This window comes from Lutjanus erythropterus, chromosome 13, assembly GCF_056507025.1.
Source record: "Lutjanus erythropterus isolate fLutEry1 chromosome 13, fLutEry1.hap2, whole genome shotgun sequence".
Taxonomy (NCBI): Eukaryota; Metazoa; Chordata; class Actinopteri; order Lutjaniformes; family Lutjanidae; genus Lutjanus; species Lutjanus erythropterus.
This window is the reverse complement of record NC_139329.1, coordinates 33,421,753-33,444,478: the sequence shown is the minus strand read 5'-3', so window position 1 is coordinate 33,444,478 and position 22,726 is coordinate 33,421,753. Positions and strand designations below refer to the sequence as shown.

The 22,726-nt window shown below is 38.5% G+C and overlaps 1 protein-coding gene across 2 annotated transcripts; it reads left to right on the top strand.

Moving 5' to 3' along the window:
• Positions 1 to 7,481: 7,481 nt before the first annotated feature.
• lmo2 (LIM domain only 2 (rhombotin-like 1)) lies at positions 7,482 to 13,382 on the top strand. Of its 2 annotated transcripts, none has more exons than XM_084734621.1 (3): positions 7,482 to 8,105; positions 10,597 to 10,812; positions 12,240 to 13,382. In XM_084734621.1, exons 1-3 carry the CDS (start codon positions 8,065 to 8,067, stop codon positions 12,463 to 12,465), a joined length of 483 nt encoding a protein of 160 aa, XP_084590747.1. In that variant the 5' UTR covers positions 7,482 to 8,064; the 3' UTR covers positions 12,466 to 13,382. The 2 variants fall into 2 exon arrangements, with proteins under 2 accessions (XP_084590747.1, XP_084590748.1); XM_084734622.1 differs by lacking the exon at positions 7,482 to 8,105 and adding an exon at positions 8,130 to 8,384.
• The last annotated feature ends 9,344 nt before the right edge of the window (positions 13,383 to 22,726 follow it).

Genomic DNA, 22,726 nt, shown 5'->3' with positions numbered 1-22,726 from the left:
GAAGGAAGAAGGATTATTGTTGCAAAGTTGCTAGTTTAAATCCCCATACCAGCAAAAAAAAAAATGATAGTCCCATAACAATGCAGGAGTGAAAGTACACCTATTTTTTAGTTTGTTAGTCTGAGTGATAAATAATTGTATGTATAGCATTTGTACTTTACAAAACCTGTAAAATAGACAGGTATATATTTAGTTACAGTTCAGAACTGATAGTGTTTCATAAACTTTTATTGCCACATTAAAACCTCCAAAAGCCTCCAAATAATTTTTAGAAATCACAATGTACAATATATCCTACTTCATTGTTCACATTTAGAAGATATCAAACAAATATCAATATGCCAAATTTACAGCCATAAATCCATCTGCATCTCTGTTGTTCCAGCTCCAAGGCTTTCAGCTCTGCAGTACAATTTTCATCATTTAAAGATGCAATTCCAATGTTTCCCACAGTGAGAGTTCATTAATTATATATATGTATCATGCAAGCACTTAAGTAAATGGAAAGTGCAAAAACAAAACTTGTTCCAGAGATTTGGTCCAAAATCTGTTTTTATTATTTACATCAGTAGGTGGCAGTAAAGCTCAGCACTCTGGTTAAAGCAAAACTGATAAAGTAAAACTCCGGCCTGAGAGAAAGTTCAGCTTATGCAAATTTTCTGACTCTGATTATGCAGACCTACCATCAGTTAAAAAATAAAGACTAACTAATTTACTATTAAGAGGCAGAATTCATAGCTTATTTATATGGTACACACACACACAGAACATATACACACACTGAAGAACACGCTGACAAAGTTCCCAGCTCAAAACAATTCAATCTATCTTTGATTATCTGACTTGTCCAGTATCTTTAGGACTGCTAATGTTTCTGTTTTACCTTTGAGCACACACTTAATGTCGGTGTCTAAAGGGAAGCAACGGACCAGAAGAACGTGAAACCTGCTCTCTTTTGTTTTTCCCAAATACAGGAAGCAGTTAACATGGCTGCACAGCTTTTTGATTGCACTGTTCCACTGAAAGTGTTTTCTTTTAGGGATAATACTGATTATGGGAGGATCCCGAGGGTAAGTGAAGCTCCCTTTCAACGAGTGACTCATTTCCGCAGCCTGCTGTATTTCAATCAAACAACAACACTGAACACGGTCCACCAGCAGCCATTTTCTAAAAGAATTCCAGGGTGGTTCCTCGTCTGACCTCTGGCCTTCACACCTTGACATTTTAAAGCTTACAATAAATCTCACAGTTCTCTAATTCAAACCTGGGTGGTAACAGTGAACAATAAAACATTTTTCACCTTTGTAAACTTCGCAGGAGAAGGGCTTTCAAACAGTGGCTAATTATCACTTTAGATTAGGCAGGAAGTGGTCAGTTTTGCTATTGCTGCTGCAGAGTTCCTGCTATCAAAGAGTCGACAACACATGCAGAGTCCCCTCACTTCAGGAAATGGGCCTGCGAGCCAGATAGTCCATAATGTATGCAGAGCCATCTTTGTTCCACTACTATTTAATTTATATTGATGCCACAGCAGTATAGTAATACTACTTTATTCTATTACAAGTAAAAGTACTGCATTCAAAATTCTACTTAAGTAAAACTAAATGAGTAGCAATACATACTAAAAGTATCAAAAGTAAAAGCACTTATTATGCAGAAATGCCCCTTTCACAATGATAAATTCAGGAGTCCTGAAGGCCGAAAGATGATACGTCCTTAATCCTTTGTGCACAAAAGTTATCATGTTGCGCAACAATATAAGACAGAAAAAAAGTGTTGGGGACTTCAGGGGCTTTCTTCAAGTTACAACTGTATCTTTTTTTTTTTTTTTTTTATCACACCATAAAAATAAGCTATTTGTTTTAACTTGAAAAGGTTAGTGTTGGGCATTAAATTTTGAAGTTGACTGAATTTGAGAAGACAAGTTGAGGTAATTTTGTCTTGGTTCAAAACAAATAAACTTTTCTAGTCAAATAAACTTGACAGTAATTCAGTTGTACTTGAGGAAACATGTTAAATAAACTTAAGATGTTAAGTTCCCATCATAAATGTTTTCTTAAATTTATATAAAAAAATAAAGTCTCATGAGAGTTTTAACTCACAAATTGCATGCTGGGAAATCTGCTAATATGCAGATGTTTTGTCTTTCAATAATTTGAAATAATAAATAAATTTAATTAACTTCAGTAATTAAAACCTGTATGTTTGTGTTAAGTTAATGAGAAAGGATGTTTGTGTAATTTTTTACAGTGTAGTACAGGGTGACCTCATGCTAATTCCAACAGAACAACTCCAACTTCCATTATCAGGAAGTCATGTGTGAAAACACCTGTGCAGGTGTGCAGGGTCTTTAACACATAATAATACATCATATTATAAATTAATCACAAGTTTCGTGTGCAAAATCCAACAACTTTCAAATAAATACAGTGAAGTAAAAAGTACAATTTTTCCTTGTGAATTGTTGTGGAGTAGAAGTATAAAGTAACAGAAATTGGAAATACTCCAGTAAAGTACACATACCTAAAAACTGTACTTAAGTACAGTACTTGAGTAAGCGTGTAGTCCATGGTGTATAGATGAACATCACATATTTTCTCCACTATTAATCAGGAGATCTATTATATGAGGAAATAGCTAACGATTTAGCAAGATGGTGGGATATTGGTTGTATATCCTGCCACAGTCTTGCTATACTTTGGTGGAGGAACTTGTAATCTGTAATAATTTAACATGATTAACATTATTTGCTGAATGATGGGAGGAAGGACAACTAGCTGTCTGGAATAATTTTACTGTCTGCTTTGTGCTGACGCTAATTTTCCAGCTGCCCTCAAATTCCACACTGCTTTCAACTCCATAATGCGCTCAGTACCAAACAGGCAAAACAGGAAGCTGGACATGAGTGACACCACTTCCCAAAAGGTTGTCTGCATTCTTAACTGTTTGCTCCCCAAATTGGGCCTTAGACAAGAAAGAAGTGGGTGAAATATTGCATGTGTAGCCCATAGCATGACATGAATGATTTCACATTGACACATGAAGCGTGCACCTCCTTGCTGGTGACATTTAGGAAGCTTAAAGACACAGATAAGGGTTTTAACACTTGCCAGTTTTTATGGTGCGCTGTAAGCCTTGTTACTCCTATCATACTGAACCATCTGGAGTCGAGCTGTCTATCTGGGAAGCCATGAGAGGGGTGCCATCATGCATGGGTAGGAAGTGAATGCACCAACCCCCCCAGGAAAGCTTCATCTCTGCATGCCAGTTACACATCCTCTGGGCTTTCTCAGTCAACTCCACAGGAAGCAGTGGATGACTCGGGTGTCATATAAGCAGCACTGACTTTCTCGTCTTTCTCTTTTGTTCTTCAGCTTTGTGCAACGTGACATTTTGGAGGGTTAAGGCATACAATACAATACAGTGTGTCATTTCAAACTGCTCAAAATGTTGTGCAAACCCACTACACTTCATAGCTTCATAACAAATATGTCAGGCTGAATATCAAAGAAAACAATCATGCAAAGATTGTGCAAGCCAAAAACATTTTATCTTGGAAGCTAATCTCACATATGACTGTAGCCATCAGCCTAATTTGTTTTGTGCACATGCTAAAATACCTCTGTGATTCACCGTTTTTGAAAAAACTTTTGTATGCCTCCATGCTGGTGACAGTCCAGAGGCACTGCGTTTTTTGTTGTTGTGAATGCGATATCTCAAGAACGCCTTGAAGGAATTTCTTTAAACTCGGCACAAATGACCACTTGGACTCAAGAATGAACTGATTAAATTTTGGTGGTCACAGGTCAAAGGTCAAGATCACTGTGACCTCACTCATGTCCATCTCATTCTTGAGAATGTGATATCTCAGGACAGCTTGGTGGGAATTTCTTCAAGTTATCAAAATGTTGGTGATTACAAAGGGGTTTCATCCAAATATTCATTTCAGGTTGCCTGGCAGAGATCTACACTGCGCTCCTCTGGTTGTTATTGTTGTTATTATCATAATTAGTAGTTTTATTGTTGTTGCTTTACTGTTTTTTAGGGTTTTTGTTCTTGTTTTGTCCCCTTTTGCCTCAAATTTGCAATTGTTCAACTTTGATGCAATGTTTACTTGTGTAGTTGTTAACTTGATGGTGGCTGATCTACTTTAGAGACACTGAAATTAAAGTTTATTTTTGACCTTGGAAACAGCAGTTGACAAACACTCAATAATTATAGAGCTTTCAACTGTGTCACACCATCTTCCTCAGAAGATGCAATTTATCAAGGAAATATAGATTTATTTATACATATATCCATTTTTGAGCCAACCTAGATGACAGGTTATTTTAAAGTGCTACTAAAAATGTACATTTCAGCATCTACATTTCAATGAAAACTGGACAAACTCCTTCAGTTGTGTGATATGATGGAAAACTCCATATCAGCTGCTGTGTGGACCTTTGATAAGACACCTGAGGGAATTTATAGGGGGATATTAGGGTTTAGGTGTGTGGCATTTCTATTTAATTCAGACTAAGAAAGCCACCTCAGCTCTTGCACTGTGCTGCTGTGTTGCACAAAGACAGCAGGCGGAAACCTTGTTCTGAAAATGTTTTTCATTTGAAGCATATGTAGTAAAGAGTTTTATCTCTGTCAAGCTGCTCTGCTTTCTGTGCAGCTGGCACAGCACGGTGCCATGCTCACCTTGCTCCTGGGCCTTCTCAGCTTGGTATCTATCCAGTGAGCCTACACAGTCCAACAACTGTCTAGCCGAGGGATGCTTTAGAGTTCGCCTGCGATCTTCCTCAGATGCATCTGGCTGAGGAAGCTGACTGCGGCTGCTGGAGTTGGGGTGCTTTATCTCCCTGCCCAGTCCAACTGCTGTCTGTGTCCCTCCCTCCTGCAGGCAGCCCCGAGGCACTGGCAGCAGATAAGAAGAAAGACCTAGAGCGAGTGGTTCTGGTTTGAAAAAAGAAAAGGCTGTGGGGACAACAGCTATGTAGAAATATCACTGCATTCATTTATCACAGTGACAGCTTTCAAAAGATCGTGTTTTGAGATGCTTCATAGCTTCTTCTCTCTGTGACCAGTTTTCATCCAAGAGCTCTGTAAAGAATCATATATATTGAAAACTGCGCAACTGATCAAATTTGTATGTTGTCATAGTATCTTCATTTTATCTTACATGATTTCAACAGTGGTGGAAAGTAACTTAACTTACTGATGAACTGTATAAGTACATATACGAGCTACTTGTACCCAAAGTATTTGCTTTTTATGTACATTCTCACTCTACTCAACTATATGTCAGAGGGAATATTGTACGTTTACCTTACTAAATTTATATGTAAACTAGTTAGTAGTTACATGGTATATTAAGATTTTATATGCAAAACATATGATCAGTTTATAAAAGCTTAAATTACACAACAATACACAATTTAAATTAACTCTGTCACTGCAGGTTCAACATTGTTATAATATATATATTATAGTATTATTTATGTTGATTCCTGTAAGTAATATATCTGAGTTAAAGGGCTGCCTAATGAGTACTTTTATTTTTGATATTGTACGTATATTTAGGGGATAATACAGTACTTCGTATGTCAGTATTAACCCTTTTTACAAACAACCAACCTTCTCAGTTTTACACCATTGATAAAAATTTCCAGAGTTGCCTAGTTATGAAAAATCTCACCAGCTGGGTTATATTTTCTTTTCTTTTCTTTTTTTTTTTTTTTTAGTTTATCAGTTAAACTGCTCCAGTGGACAGTTTGACCTCTGACCTTCTGGAACAGTGCTGCAGAGGCTCTGAACCAAAACACATTTAATGAAAAACTTAATTATTATTTAACAGCTTCACACTTCAAGTGAGGCACTACCTGCCTTTTATTAATAACTTTATCTTTATTATCTTTGCCAGCCGTAAGCCTGGAGTGGATCATGTGTTTGCCTGTGTGTGTACATGACTAACAGACCTGGAGTTTGTCTGCAGCTAAACTTGCAAAGAAGCTGTCCAAAAAAAATTTGTGACAGCTGTGGCCACAGGCATTTTGTTTTTGGGTCATCCCATTCTGTAACCTTCTGTAACCTGACAAAACATGTTTTTGGCCATAACTGAAGAATTCATAAACTAATTATGACACATTTTCACACAAATGTCTATTAGGATACTAGCAGTGCTGGAGAGTGACTAGTTTCATGTAATCAAATTACAAAATACATGGAATTGTTGCCCATTACAGCTACTGAGGAAAAATATGCAATTAAAGTAAAATTACTAATCAAAATATTGGTGATTATAAAGGGGTTAGAGCTGCAAGCAATACTACTTTATTCTGCTAGTGTAGCATAACCAACAACATGTAACCAATACTTAAAGCTACCACAAGGAGTTTTTACACAGTCACAGCTCCAACTCCAACTTCAACAGGTCTAATCAGCCACATAAATAAGTCTGCAGGGACATTTAATCTATTATAACACATCATATTTTATGAGTTAATCACAGGTTTTGTGTGTAAAATCAAAGAAATTATAACTTTAAAATAAATGTCATGAAGTGAAAAGAACAATATTCCTTCTGAATCGTAGTGGGGTAGAAGAATAGTAATTGAAATTGGAAATATTTAAGTACTGTAGAGTTACCTCAAGATTGTACTCAAGGACAGCACTTGAGTAAATGTACTTAGTTACTTTCCACCTGTGTCTCCACAGTTAGAGATTTTTTTTTACATCTTGTTAAACCAAAAGTTGTTCTAATTAAAGGCTTATAACTGATCCACAAACATTAGTAAATTATATATTAACCATCAGCAGTGGAGGAAGTATTCAGGTAAAATTGTAGAAGTATTCTGTTGCAAGTAAAACTCAAATTTGTACAAAAGTATTGTTATAAAACTATACTTCAAGTATTAAAAGTAAATGTACTCATTAGGATGGCAATGCATTGGATGAGAATTACTGATGCATTAATGTGTTCATCACTTTAATGTTGCAGCTGGAAAATGTGGAGCTACTTTTACTTCACCTTTTACTTTTACCCTAAACGTATTTATGAATGAGTAACTAGTAATCAAAGATACCATGTACGTGTATTTGAGTAAAAAAAAAAAAAGTACAATATTTGCCTCTGAAATTTAGTGGAGCAGAAGTGAAACGTAGAAAAACATGGAAATACTCAAATAATGTAAATATACTTAGTTACTTTTTACCAATGTGCACATCAAAAGGTCCTCATGAGAACAAACCGTGTATAAATTATTTTTCAACATGTTTTATGGGCCCACATCCTTTTTTCATAAGGGAAATAATGAGATACACTGTACCGACTGAGAAAATACACAGGGCTTGTACTAATTATGTCTTTATCTTTTGTCCTGCCGGCACTTTGGTGAAGCAAAGCATATAATGAACTCATTAGTCTCAGTCACGACCTGCCTGCACGCCTCACGGCGCAGTCTGCGCGCTGCTCAGCTGTCGCTTTAAGACCGATTTCCCCCCATTGTCAAACAGTCGTGAGCAGGAAGAGGGAAACGAAAGCAGAGCAGCGCGGAGCGGAGCAGCGCGGAGCGGAGGGGCCCGGAGGACGTATTTAAACACGATGCTGCTGCCGCTGCTGCTGCACAATAACCGCGGCTTCACACACAGGAGGAGGAGGAGGAGCGCGTCTGAACAACACGCACGGGGCCACGAGACCCACGCACTGACCGTCTGATCGGACCGATGGTGCTTTAATCCGGAGAGTCGTGAAAAGTGGCCGCAGGATGATAAAATACAGGCTGAGATGACATGGAAGTGTCACGGCGGGTTGTTGCCTCAGGAAATGATGACAGTGTCCTCCATCATTGCTTAGCTGCCGCTTAAGGCGAAATCGTCCTGTCTTGCGGCCATTTCCACAGGACTTCACTGGCTATAATTTAACGCGCAAACAGCCTGAACCGGGTGTAGGTGGCGTCTTGGAGGCTGTGGGAGCAGGTGCAGCGCGTCTTGGCTTCAGTGTGCCTGCAGGTAGCCGCTCAGCCGGCTGTGGACTCTAAACCTAATCTGGATCAGCCTGGACTTCATATTTCAAACATGACATCCACTATAGAGAGGAAGACACTGGAAGCCAATGAGTAAGTAGCTTTAGTGTGAACTGGTTTTCATAATGTTCCCGATATAATTAAAAAAATACCTACAAAGACGCATCATCGTCGTGGCAGCCAAACTATCTTCACATGCAGATGGCTGCAAGCAGGAGGTCAGGAGTCTCCTGCTGTCAGCCAAGAAAAATAACCAAGTTTATGTCCAAGTGCACATTGTTCTGAGTGTGTGTGTGTATAACAAGAGAGTAAAAATGGCTCCAGGCAAGACAAAGTGCAGTCTCTGTGTGCAAGTGAAGTCCTAAAATAAAGGTAAGGTATATAATAATTAGAGCCAGAGCTGTAACTAAAGCTGCAACAATTAATCGATCAATTATTCAATAGATCGGTTTGAGTTATTTGTTAAGATAAAAACTAAAAATTCTCTGATTTCAGCTTTTTAAATGTGAATATTTTCTTTTTTTCTCCTTTATAACAGTAAATATCTTACTATGTTTGGGTGGTGGGCAAAACAAGACATTTGAGGATGTCTTCTTGGGCTTTTGGAAACATTTTTAATAATTATCTGACAGTTTATAGACCAAGCAACTAATCAGTTAATTGAGAAAATAATCAACAAATTAATCAACTATGAAAATAAGTATTAGTTGCAGCCCTAGAGATATGTACCGGTCAAACAATGTTATATTGGCCTTGAACAGCTCTATCAGTCCATATGGGTATCAGTGTATATGTTGTCCTGACATGTTTTACAGAACACTTCGCTGACTGTTTTTATTTGTATTTTATTTTGAAGAGGAAGCATTTTATTTATATCTGATAATTTTCTTAATTCAAAATGTCATATTTATAAATAATATCAATAATGGTAATAGTTATGTTCATATATATGAAAACAAAAAAATATTGGATTATTATTATTATTACTGTTTTAACCCCTAATATCAGTCCCCCCCCCAAAAAAAAAAAAAAAATCCAGCACCAGTCCGGCCTGGAGCTGTGTCTAGGTACTCAATAGGTATTAACTGAAATAACGTAGCACCAAGTGGTATTGAAAATGCTCCAGTCAAACAATTCAGCGTTCAGTCCTTTTGGTACCCAGATCTTGAAAAAAAAAAAAAAATACTGTTAATAAATGGTTTTGCTTGCAGCCAATCACACCTTCATAAAGAAGAACCTTTTAAAAAGGTATTAAATTAAGTATTCTATTAGGATCAGTAACACTTTAAGGGTATTGATATTGGTATTGTAATTCTGTAAATGATACCCAGCCCTAGTCAGGCCCAATAATAATAATTAAGGCTACTGTTGGACTGAAGATATTTTCTCCCTCTAAAGCAGCGAGCCATTGTTGGGTCAATAATTACTAACTCCTTCCAAACATTCAAACCCACAGAACTTTATTTTGAATTTTAGGGGAGATCCCATAGTTTCCAAAAAATAACAAAATAAAATCATGCTGAATTTTGGGTAATGATGCACAGGACATGTAAAATATTTACATTAGATGAATTGTGTTGCCACGAAAAACATGAAGGAATCTGAAGCTAAAACTAAATCAAGTGAGGGTTAGTCACTGTGGCGCTGTTCTCTGGAACTAGACTCTCTGCAATTGTATCTGCTTTTAAAATCATTCTCAAAACATTCCTCTTCTGTCAGGCCTTTGGAAGGTAATGTGTATGAGTGTACTGTACATTGTGTTGGCTAAAAGATTATTGCATCTACGTCGAGTATTTATACACGTGTTTTCAATCTGCTGCATGTTTTACTGTAAAGCACACCAAGTTCACCTGTGTATGAAATGTGCTACACAAATAAGTTGATTAAAGGGTTTTATTTAATATTTAACTCACCTTCCTGTAGCTTCAGTGGTTGGTTAGACACAGAATTTATAGGCTGTGACACCATCCGCAAATATGGAATAAGATGATTTTAACAACATTAAAGCTTCCTCAGAGGTAAGAAAGGAGTGAAGCTGAATTTTAAGGAGTTGATAAAGTAGCATTTGTTTTGTTGTTTCAGTACTGTATTTAATAATATCCAATGGCTCCCTCAGGTGGACAATGTCAAACTGCAGGTGTACAAATGACTCAAGGTGGACAGATTAAAATTAGCGGACCAACAACAACATCATATTGAAAGTCTGGGCATTTGGTTTGATTACTTGTGTTTTTCAATCATATTCTTCACGTGTAGTGGGGTAATGAAATAAATATTTTAGAGTTAAAACAGTGAGGTGACCCATTCACAGTTTTCAAGTCACGTTTTCAAGAATAAATGCTAAAAATGCTCTAGTTTCTGACTCTTGGTGAATACTTGCTGCTTTTCTTTCATATGACAGTAACGTTAAAGCCTTTGCAAGTGTCAAACAAAACAAAAAACATGCTTTCCTCACTATTTTCAGACATTTTATAGACCATGGGTTCTTTAAGTCTGAGACTGTGGGCCTCCCCTTAGACAAACTTTGGAAAAAAGGGTACCTTCCTTAGTTTATGTCTTCTAATCATTTTTTTGGTTTGTGCAGGGAGCCGGTGGATGAAGTCCTTCAGATGCCTCCGTCTCTGCTGACGTGTGGCGGGTGTCAGCAGAGCATCGGCGACAGGTTCTTCCTGAAGGCCATCGAGCAGTACTGGCATGAGGACTGCCTGAGCTGCGACCTGTGTGGCTGTCGACTCGGGGAGGTGGGCCGCCGGCTCTACTACAAGCTGGGAAGAAAGCTGTGTCGGAGAGACTACCTCAGGTTGGTTTATGTCGTAACAACATGGTGTGATGAAGCAATTTGTTGATTTGTGTCATCACTAGGGCAAGTAGTATCGAGACTGTTCCAGTCAAACGATACTTGGATTAAATCCTTTTGGTACCAAGATCTGTTTTTGTAGTTTTTGTAGTCATCAAGTCCAATGAAAAGACCAATAAATATGTCTGTGGTTTATTTTGAGCCACTCTTCTGGTTCTGTAAATACTCACCGGCACACCAAATGTGTTCATAAGGTCAGAGCCAACAAATGTAGTGTTTATACAGGTTTAAGTAATACTCGCTAAAAAAAATAATACTACAGTGCCCTGCTGTTTTAGGAAATTATTCACCCTTTTCTTTAAGTGTTTCCCTCTGAGTAACATATCCATTTTTGGCCTTTTATACTCACAAAATACATCCTTTTATGTGTCTTTCCTCACATGGCTCAGCTCCTTCATCTCTCTCCAAAAAGGAGTCTGAGGAGAATAAAGTTTAATAATTACTTTTTTAATGTACTTTTTATGATAAGTAATGGAAAACCAGACCATTATGGGTTGCCACCAATAGTTTGTGTAGTTATATTAATAACTAATAGTCATAATTTTCCTTTTGTTCAGGCTGTAACACTATAGTGCACTTTGTGAGTTCTCTTTGCAGAGCAGCTTATATTTTACTCATATTTTTCTTCCAGTTTCAGAATGAACAGTACATTTATAAGAATAAGAATTAGCTCTCTTAATATTAGTAATGATAAAATAGTGAGCAAGACAGTGAGTTTCAAGCAGCCGTGCAAGGAGAAACTGAAAGTGAGGGCAGAGATGAGACTAAGATCAAGAATAAGGATGAGGGCAGTGAAGGTGAAAGTGCAGCAACAGGTATTTCCAGTATAAGACAGGGTGTAAAATGCAGTGATAGCTATGTTATTTTAACTTGTAAGCAGCACATTACCAAAGAAGTGATCAACTAGCATCATAATATGTTTCACAGAGAATTTAAAAAGTTCAGAGCCGAGCACTGAGACACGGATGTTTTTGGTTTTGCTCTTTTTGCGAGGTTTGTTGACAATAACAGAAAAATAAATTAAAGAAATGTTGGAAGCATTCAAAATCTCTCACTTTTTTTTTTGACAAACCACTTTTTCACATGTTGCATTGTTGAGTATTTGTTAACTAGTAAATTTTAAAACTTATATGGGCAGACGAATAGTGGAGATTCAGGGGAACAAGTGAAGTAAGGAACAGGTAGATTAGGCACCAAAAGTCTCACTTTTATCATTTCCATGGGTTTTGGTAGTTTACAGGAATTGCAAGTACTATATCAACAAACGCGTCATGCATTAAAGCCTGGTCATGTGTCTTATAAAGAACGCTGTGAATGTTTTCCATCTTCCTCTCAGTACTATCATGTTAATATCCTCCTCTTCCTCTCAGGCTGTTCGGTCAGGATGGTCTCTGTGCTTCCTGTGAGAAGAGGATTCGAGCGTTCGAGATGACGATGCGCGTGCGGGACAAGGTCTACCATCTGGAGTGCTTCAAGTGTGCCGCCTGCCAGAAGCACTTCTGCGTGGGTGACCGCTACCTGCTCATCAACTCAGACATTGTGTGCGAGCAGGACATCTTTGAGTGGACCAAACTCAACAATAACAACATGGTTTAACAGCATCTGTTGCTCAAGAAGAAGGAGCATCACTCTGCCTTTCCCCTCTGGCTTTAAAGGGAATGAACTATTGATAAACAGACTTTTTGTAGTGTTTGCAGGTTTTATCGTGCATCTGACATTTATATGGGAAAACCCCAAAAGGAGAGGCCACATCTCTGCATTGCTCCTTGTTGGAGACTCATGAAGACTGCACCAGCAATAACAGAAAGCTTTTCATCTAAGGCTTCATCCTGAAATGCAAAAAATACTTAAAACACTGGAAATACTCAAAGATGCAATAATTATCGTTTGTTATACACACTGGAATTTTAGCAGCGAACAAAAACAAAAGTTTCTTGTCGTCAAACACTGTTGCATCACCTCAGTCTGGTCTAATATGTTAAATAAGAATTTCAGTAACGTTATTTTTCATGGGTCAGTAATTTACTGCAAATTTCCTGTTAAAAACTTTGAAACTTGGTGATAATTATACAGAATGGCTCCTTTTAAACCCAAGTAAATATTAATTCATTATTAATTACTGGAAACTTAATTCTATATATTCTTAAAAACACTGCTGCACTGACTGCAAGACTTGAACACTGTCTGTTTTCAATAGTAAAAGGATAAAATTATGTTGTTGTCTCCAGGAAATTTACCAAGGAAATTTGTTGGGCAATAACTGACCTGTCAAATAAAATGTTACCAGACTTTCACATTAAAAATGGAATAAATGTCCATTTTGAAAAGTCCTGATCAGAATGATTGTACTGTATTGCCAGGTTGAACTGGTGGCGCCCTCTAGTGATCGAGGGGATCCATGCAATACTAATTTTACTGACTTTTGTAACTGTGACAACTCTCTGGACATGCATTCGAGACTTTTTGGATATTTACTGGTCAATTTGTTAAATAAAGTACAATTTGGAGAAACACCGATCATCTCTGGCATGAGTGTCTTCCCGAGTTACAAAGAAGACAGAAATCCAGACATTTGCAAAGATAATTTGACACAAGCTGCGTTCTAAATCTTTAAACTATTAATGAAGTCTAAGCAAGTAAAGATGCATGATAAATTATTGGCTGTTCATGGGAAACTTAATTATTATTTGGCTATGATAATAATAACTGATTTGACAGATTATGTCAAAGCATTTCATTTGAATTCTTAGGCAAAAATCTCTATAAAAGCCAAAGTATATTTGTAAAGTTTTTTGATTAAAATTTACTATTAAAAAACAAAACAAATGAACAATTTGCTTTTGTTACAATGGTGATGTCAGTTCACTACATATGAGCCTTTCCTACCCTCAGGTGCATAAACTAAAAGTTGCATGAATTTATTTTCAAAATACAAAATGTGAATTTTAAGGATGTTTTACTGCTCCGGATCCCATGTTACAGTCCTGTTAGACTTTTATCCTATAGATTATCAGTATCGGGAATGAGAAGCAGGTCATCATTGTTTTTTTGGTATCGGCTGAACAACAACAACAAAAACATATCACACATCCCCAATTTTAAATAGCCTACTAAAACAACTCTGATTTTTAGAGTGGTATTGAGGGACAATAATTTCCCATAACGAAGGGCAAAAAAATAAACGCAATTGTGATGGTGGTGAAAAAGCTCCAGGAACACCTTGAAAAAACAAACAAAAAACTTTTGGAGAAGCATTTCAGTTGGTCATTGTATTAAGAAATTCTCAAATTGACTGCATAAGTTCCTGACAGTACAGTATGTAAGTTTTATATATATATGTATATATATATATATATATATATATATATATATATATATACATAAATATATACATATATATATATATATATGTATATGTGTGTATTACAGAATAACAGATCCTTATGGTTAAATTTCCTCTAGGGCTGTGACTAACCATTATTTTCATTGTCAATTTCTCAATTAATTAATTAGTTATTTGATCCAGAAAATGTCAGAAAATGTCAATCAGTGTTTCCCCAAAGCCCAAAATAATGTCCTCAAATGTCTTGCTTTGCCCACAACCCAAAGATATTAAGTTTGCTGTGATGAAAGAGTAAAGAAACCAGAAAATATTCATATTTGAAAAGCTGAAATCTGAGGATGACTGTAGAATGAATAAATGTTGGTGATTAATTTAACAGTTGACAGTTAATAGCTGCAGCTTGACTTTCATTGAGGCATTTTATCCCTTTGATCACTACATGAAGTGTTCTGGTCTTCATACCTGTTTTTAGCCACAAGAGGTCACTCAAAGATTTAGAAATTCCAGCCATCCAACGAACAACAGTTTTCTGTTTTTTTGCCAGGTGAACTGCTGAATATTGTCTTTGATTGTTGATCATTTCAAATCTATTATGGGATTAAGTTTTTTCTCATCATAAATTGTTCTGGCAGAGAATGAATCAGAGAGAGAGAGAGACAAAAGAAATTGGTGTTAATGCAGTCATGATGTTTTGGGCTGTCTCTTGGTTCTTCTCTTGCTGTCTGTCTTCAAAGACGGTGCCCTTCAGAGTGTTCCTGCTCTCTTCTTCTTCCTCATGTCTGCCAGCTGTCAACTGACTCTGAACTGGCCACAAGGCGTGCTCCTCCAGTGCCATCCCGCAACCTCCTGCCATCCCCAGTTATCTTTACAGGCATAACATCAATAATTGGATCCATGAATTGCTCTTGCGTGTGAGTTTGGCAACCAAGGCGCCTAACCACAGCCTTTAACTGACATTAAAAAATGGGTGAAAAATGTGATCGGGAAACAATTTGCAGCAAAGGAGAAAGAAAAAGAGGAGAGGAAGGTGAAGGAAGAAGAGCACAGAAGCTGCAGGACTGATGTCTTTAAGATCAGCCTGACTGTTTATTCGTGGATGAGGGAGGAATGAAGGAACAGACAGGGTTAAAAACCCACCCAGGCTGGAATGACGCTTTTGCTGAAAGAGATACTTATGGGGAGACTAACGAGTTTTCCCACAATAGAGATGGGAATATAGTGTATAGGCACACAGAGGGAGACTGGGCCTTGCTCGTTTGGAGGTCTGCAGATTGAAGAATCGTCAGTGTGGCATTAAGCAATGCTTGAGGAATGGCTGCATAGAAAAAAATTTACTACACGGTGGTCTCAACAACAAATCAGCTCCATATTGAATACCGAGCTTAAGATATGCGTGGATAAATAACATGTTAGTTACATATATGAGTAGAGTACTGGCAGCAGCTCGGTAGTCTACAACATCTACAGTGCTGCTGACATATTGTTAACCCTTCTGTTTTGTTGATGTTGGCTTTATTTCATCATTGTTCAGGGTCTCACAAACCACAGAGCTGTGTGTGTAAAACAGTTATTGCAAAACCAACAATTTTTTCCTTCAGATATCATTTTCTTTCCTTCCGAATGTATTAAAATCCAATATGTAGAAAAGTACAGAAGTGATAATCCTTCTGTTTGACACAAATTGGGCTTACATATTTGATGAAGGTGACGGAATACGGACTTTACAATAAAGCATTACTATTACACCAAATAAAGTAAAGTAAAAGGTCAACTTTATCATCACATGTGCAATTATAGGGAATCCAGTGTACAGTGAGATAGTACTAGGAGCAGTGGGCAGCCGCTGTGCAGCAGCCCAGGGATCTAAAAGAAAACACAACAGCATGTAATTTTTTTCAATGCAACACTTCCTGAAATGGCTGGGACCAGGTCAAACTTGTCTTCTGCGCTTAGAAACGAAGAATAAATAAAAGTCTAAGTGACACTAGTGAACATAGCTAAATCATGTTTTTTTTTTCTTGTGATAAACAATAAAGAGAAAGGCTGCATAAATCTATATAGCTAATATAGGTACATTACATCAATGTTAACTAATGTTAGCTCTGAAATAATTGAAAGAAGAAAGAAAGAGATGTGACAGCACCTGGTCTTGACCTGCCTTGGTCTTGGTCTTGACTTGGTGTCAACCCCTCAAAGTCTAAGTCTTGTCTCAATCTCGTCCCGCCTTGTTCTTGGTCTTGACTTGGTCTCAACCCCTCAAAGCCTTGGTCTTGACTTGGTCTTAATTCCTCAAAGTCTTGATCTTGTCTCGGTCTTGATACACTCTGGTCTTGGTCATGACTTGGTCTTGGTTTAAGTGGTCTTGACTACAACACTGCTTTGGTTTACGACTAAATACCTACTAAACTTATTACATTCCCATGCGGATGCAACCGTGTTGACCTTTATTTCACTAAAATTGAACTTGGACCCATTTATATTATTTGCTTCCCCTATGATTGTTAATGACTGATAAAACACATTGTCTGGGATGTGGGGTGTGAACATTTGTCAACTTCTAATGTTGGGCATGCCAAATAAGTCTGAAAACCACTTCTGCTAAACAGAGATGTGTCAGCATTTATTTCAAATCACCACTGTGCCTTCAACAGCCTCACAGAGCTGCTAGCACGGCTGTAGACTCTTGTTTACAGCTGTGGTCTGTTGGACCTCAAACAGAAGTAATGCATCATTTTTTTTTGTAACCGACTTCTGAAACATGTCATCAATCCAAAATCATGTTTGAAAGCAATTCTCATACAAGCAGTAAAAAGTTATTGAGTATCAATCTGATAAAACAATGTTAAGTCAGTTTTTGAGCTGTTAAAGAGAGTCCAGAGCCTAAACAGAACTTCAGGGTTAAAGAAGGGTGTTGTACTCTTTATCTGCTGCTGCCTTTCTATAGAGAGTTCACTGAGTTTAATGAGAGTGGAGTTGAGGGGTGGCCAGGTCTCATCTCACGACATTCATACACAACACACCGGCCCACAGAGACTTTCAGCATTTGGCCAAGCGGCCTGCGTTCCATCGGCCCTCCTCGCTCTCCTCTGTTGCCCTGCAGGCTGAGCTTTGCCAGAGCAGCGGCCTGACTTGCACAGCAGCCTCAGCAGGACTCAATAAAGCCCTGTGCCTCTTGTGTCATCCCAAGCAGCTGTACACAAGGCCGGGAGTGTAGTGCTGTGTTTGTCTGCCGAGGCAGGCCTGTTTCATCTCCAGTGCCCATGTCACAGCAGTCCCGTACGGGTAAACCTAAAAACATCCAGCTGTGCTCATGGAAACCAAGGAGACTTTCTGGGGATGAAACCGCAACGGCTCGCAGCTTGTTTTTATCAAACAGCTCACCCCACTGAAACAACCACCACACATCCACCTCACTCTGCACTCTTACAAATAAAGGTTCCAAGGTTCTTCCCGAAGGGCTGGAGTTCTGCCCACAGTCATTTTGTTTCTGAAGAACCCTTTGTTGAGGAAAGGGTTCATCAACAGTTCTTTGTAAGCCTGAAGGTTCCTTTAATTCATCCAAAACAAAAAACCCTTCTGAAAGCGAAATTTCTTCAAGGACTGTTGAAATCCTTCTTAAAATCTTTGGAATATAAAAGGGTTCTTGGTAGAACCCCCCATGTGGGTTCTAGATAAAACCCTTGGAATAAAAAGAATATTCTCTGTAGAACCCCTGGGTGGGTTTTAAATAAAACCCTTAGAGTATAAAAGGGTTCTTGGAAAATCTACCCAGGTGGTTTTTTGTTAGTACCCAGAAGGTGGGCATATTCTCAATAGAACCCAAGAGAGGATTGTGGTTGGAACAATTATAGCACAGAAGAGTTCTCTGTAGAACCTTCTTCTGAAGAATGCCCTAGATAAAGCTTTTGGAAATTAAACAGGTTCTCAGTAGAACTGCAGGATGGTTTCTAGATAAAATCCTTAAATATAAAAGAGTTTGTGCTAGAACCCCTTGGGTAGTTTCTTGTTAGCACCCAGAAGGTGGAACGGTTCTTGATAGAACCCCAGATAGGGTTCTGGGTGGAACCATTACAGCAAAGATGAGTTTTATGTAGAACCTCTTACAATGGGTCTGGTGTAAAACCCTTCACAAACGTCTATAGGTACAACCCTTTATGTTGGGATCTAGGTAGAACTCTCTACAAGTGTTCCAAGTAGAACCAAGAACCTAAAAAACGGTTCTTCTTTGGAGACAAACCGAAGAACCCTTTATATGTCACGTTAGCATCCTTACTTGCAAGAGTGTGTTGCAGTGAGCAGTGCGACCAGCAGATGGCGGTTCTGGTCCAGGTAGAGGTTCCTGAGTTAAAGCAGAAGAAAAAAAAATGGCTGTGCGTGTGTGTGACAGGCAGATTAAGGGAAAGACGGTTTCAGTATGGATGCCAGTTTGAGAAAAGATTCATTAAAAGCGAATTGAAAGTGACGAGCCATATTCAAAGCACCACAGACATGACAGTGAGAGTTCAGCGACACCTACAAAGGAAGATGTGGTTGGACAATTATCTGCAGCACCACAGCAATTAATCACAGCGCGGCCTGTCAGTGTCAAACCCATCTGACAAAATGAGTCAAGTGCTATTGATCATGCCCGCCTTGGGTTTCACTTGCACTCACACTTTATCAGATGGAGCTAATTGGGAACATATTCAGTCTGTGGTCCTGAGAGATGTGTCTGTCAGGAGTCACATTCCTGCTCCGATTCCCTGATAGCCTGTAGCGCCTGCAGTCTGGACGGAGGACAGGCTGTGGGAGTAGGGTTTGCAGGGTGGGGGTTGTGGGATACGGCAGCACATTCAGGGGTGGATAGGTGAGTAATAAGCGTGCATCCTTTAACTCTCACTGGGCATGTCCTCTGACTGGATTAAATATGTGCTGAGGATTTATTAGGTAGAGGACCTCTGGGGCCCCAGAAAACTTCAAGACTGTGCTGCCTCCACTTTTCTCCACTCTTCCTACCTCACACAATCCCTCTCACCTACTTTTATCTACCTTCCCATCTGTATTTTACTCCCGGTGTGTTTTTGTATATTTTAGTATTTCAAGCTTTCCTCCCTTTCACTGCCCTCTCAGCCGGCCATGTGTATGGATGTGCGATGTGATGGATCCTGTGATTATTATGATGTTTACTGCTTCAACCTGGAGACTTGCAGGCTTTTATGTTAAAGAGAGGTAGAAGGACTGAGGCACAGTGGTGGAGGAAGTATTCAGAGCTGCTACTAAATCAAAAACACCAATACTACAGTGTAAAAATACTCCATTGCAAGTAAAAGTCTTGCATTGAAAATGTTACTTAAAATGCAGTATGTAATTTCTGCTGCTACGGGTCTCACGAAAACAATAACAAAAGACAGTCTGATGATGTTGTGAGGTAGCGTGGGATGATGGGAGTTGTTGTCTTTATTGTTAAACAACATCTATTGCCAATGAGAAGATTGATATTGCTCTCATGTCTGCAAAATAAATATGAAGTTACCTGCACACTCGGTTAGCTTAGCTTAGCACAAAGACTGAAAACAGGAGAAAACAGCTAGCATTGCTCTGGCTCATGGATGGTGCTGGTAGGCAGATTTCCAACATGGATCAACTATTATGAACTGGATACTGGATGAACTGCTTATCTAAGGCATACTCCAAAAAAGTTTTCTAGTTTCTTGAACTTCTTCCAGAGTATGTGGCACACTGAATGGACTAGTAAATAGGCTTTTCTACTACTTAAAGCGCTTTCACAACTACATGTCACCTTCACCCATTCACACGATCACACATAGTCACCAAGGGCAATTGTGGGTTCAGCATCTTGCCCAAGGACACTTTGACATGCGGACTGGAGGAGCCAGGGATCAAACCGCTGATTGTTTGATTCCGTGGACTCTATCTCCCATGCCATAGCTGCCCCCTAAGGAGAATATGGACAGTAGTTCCATGGATCAAAAATTTGCAATAGAAAGAGTCATAACTGGCCTTGTTTGCAGCTAACCAGCTGCTTCATATTTAGCTTCATTTGTATTTCCACTACTTCAGAATGTGCCGTTAATATCTATATTCCTCTTCCATGGAGGCTGCCATGCTGTAGCCCAGATCGGACAAACCAAACACTGCCTCTAGATGTGGCCTTTTGCATTTTTAACTAGTTTTACTGCCACTGCACAAGTTTGGAAGGGGAGGGTGAGACAAAGTGTTTATAATCTGCAAGCTCAGTGCTACATGCCACTAAATCTTACACATTGATCCCTTAAGTATAGTAGTTGAGTAAATTCCACCACTTCTGCACTTTTTCTGTACACAGGAATAAGCTGACACACCTTCGCATTTATCATTACTGAAATTCTTTAGATCGGCAAAACTACGTGATGCGAGTGTAGTAAATCTGTTTTTGAGCCAATCGACTGTGTGTTTTCTACATATGTTTCTTTGGCCATAAGTCATTTTTCCCCCCTAAAATGATCCCCATATGTGGAGCAGTGTTCCTGGCTTCTGATGAACCAGCTACACATTGCACTACAGGCTCTGTCCCAAGACCTGCATCAAACATGCCGGGGAGAAAGTGCTGCCCTTATGGGATGGGTGGGGTGTTAGGTGAGCCATTCTTTCTCCTACACTGACACGGGCAGGCAGCAATATTGCAGAGTAATAAATGTAGCTGCATGTCAAGACCACATAATATGGATTAGAAAGTACAATCATGGCTATTATGTGCTTTATAACTCCCAAACCACAGACTTGTTGTGCTTTCATGGATGAACAGTCGAGAAAATTAACCAATGTGACACATGAAAACATTCTTCAGGGTTCAGTATGACTGTGAGAGAGTGAATACGGAGTTACAGGTCAAAGGTGAAACTTTGTCTCGGTTGTGAGCAGAGAGAGTGGCCTGTTGTAAAGAGTAAAACTGTCCAGTAAGATAAAAAATGATTTTCATAACTGAGAATCTTGAGTAATGTTTGTGATTTATTACCTTCTATGTTAATTTAGTGATTGATTCCTGTGGTTTCTTTTCATTCAGCCAACTATCTCCATTTTCTCATTAAAATACAACACTATCATGTGCATGACGTGTTATCTAGATGCATTACTCCAGTGACAGTAGGTGACCTCTTGCACCACACATCATGGGGACCTCATAAGTTTTATTTAGATGAGCATAAAAAAAGGACTTCCTGGTATAAATCTAAACCTGACTCCCACCTCCTTCTCATCAGACATCAGTGAAATGCCAGACCGTTACCAGGAAGCAGACCGTGGCAATGCACTTCTCTTTCAAGCAATCAGCGATGGAAACTCCAATTAAGGTGCTGGAAAAAGGTGGCTACTGCTTTTAAAAAATCAGTGCAGATGTGCAGGTAAGTGACCATGCGGCAAACCTTGGCTGCACAGCGCCGGGCTCAGCGCAATTTCCGTCTCTAATTGGACTTCCCACGCAATGCCTGCTTCCAATCATCACAGAAAAGCCAGCACAGGCAGGCACACTGGCGGGATGGTGGACCACAGTTGGACAGATCATGAAGACTGGGCAGGCATTTTAAATTACACATTTAATGGCTTCTTACGGCTTTTGTCAGCGGTGGAAGAAGTGAAAACACTCCACAACAATGTGCATCAGTTCAAAGTAAAAGTACAAAAGTATAAAAGTATCATTCTGAGGACTTTGTATCCTGGGTAGTTTCATCTGTAACAATGCTTCCTGTTTTATAAACTGATTAGCAGTACTGTACAATAAGACTACCCTTATAAGTATGTTATTAATTAGGTTGTAAACACTAAATAATTAAGCTGTTAAAATGGATTAGATAAAAAGGGCAACAGTGACCTGCTACTTGTGTACAGTGTGTTCTTCAATGTCATCAGCAGCATTTATACGAGTCAGCTTTATCAGATATTTATTAATATGTTGCTAGCATTTAATCACTGACAGCATATCAAAATAGTCAAAAAGCTTTATTTGGCATCAAATAAATATATAAAAATAACAAGATTCATACAATAGGGCTTTAGCAATATTGTTTACCTCAACATTTTTAGTATGCACCATTCTACACTTGTCAATAAAGCTCGCTTTTGCCAGTTATAAATGGCAGTAAGTCATTCATAAATGTTATTCCATGGCTTTGTTAAGTACTTGATTATGATTGATCAATTACAGCATTTTTAGTGTTACCATTTCTGTATAGCAGCATGAAGCATGCATGAAGAACTGACCATTGCTATGGACGCAGTTCTGACAAGAGACTATAATTTCTAAATTAATAAAATCATTTTTAATTTAATATTTTGTGTTGACCTACTGACTTGCTTTTAAGTAGCCATACAATAAGCGGGATAATGAACAGTGAGTAGTTCATTATTGTGAAATAAACCACTTCAGGACGTCAGGGTCCTGCACTCAGCTGTTGGAGTTTATCTTGCAGTAATGATAAGCTAACTGTACGTTATTCCTTATGTGATGGGCTGTGTACTTTATAATAAGGCTCCCTTCAC

Bases quoted from the DNA above. Each gene is read 5' to 3' on its own strand.
- lmo2 (XM_084734621.1), top strand. From the start codon at position 8,065: ATGACATCCACTATAGAGAGGAAGACACTGGAAGCCAATGA. The intron at 8,106-10,596 runs GTAAGTAGCTTT...TGGTTTGTGCAG, and splicing joins AAGACACTGGAAGCCAATGA to GGAGCCGGTGGATGAAGTCC. The intron at 10,813-12,239 runs GTTGGTTTATGT...TCTTCCTCTCAG, and splicing joins TGTCGGAGAGACTACCTCAG to GCTGTTCGGTCAGGATGGTC.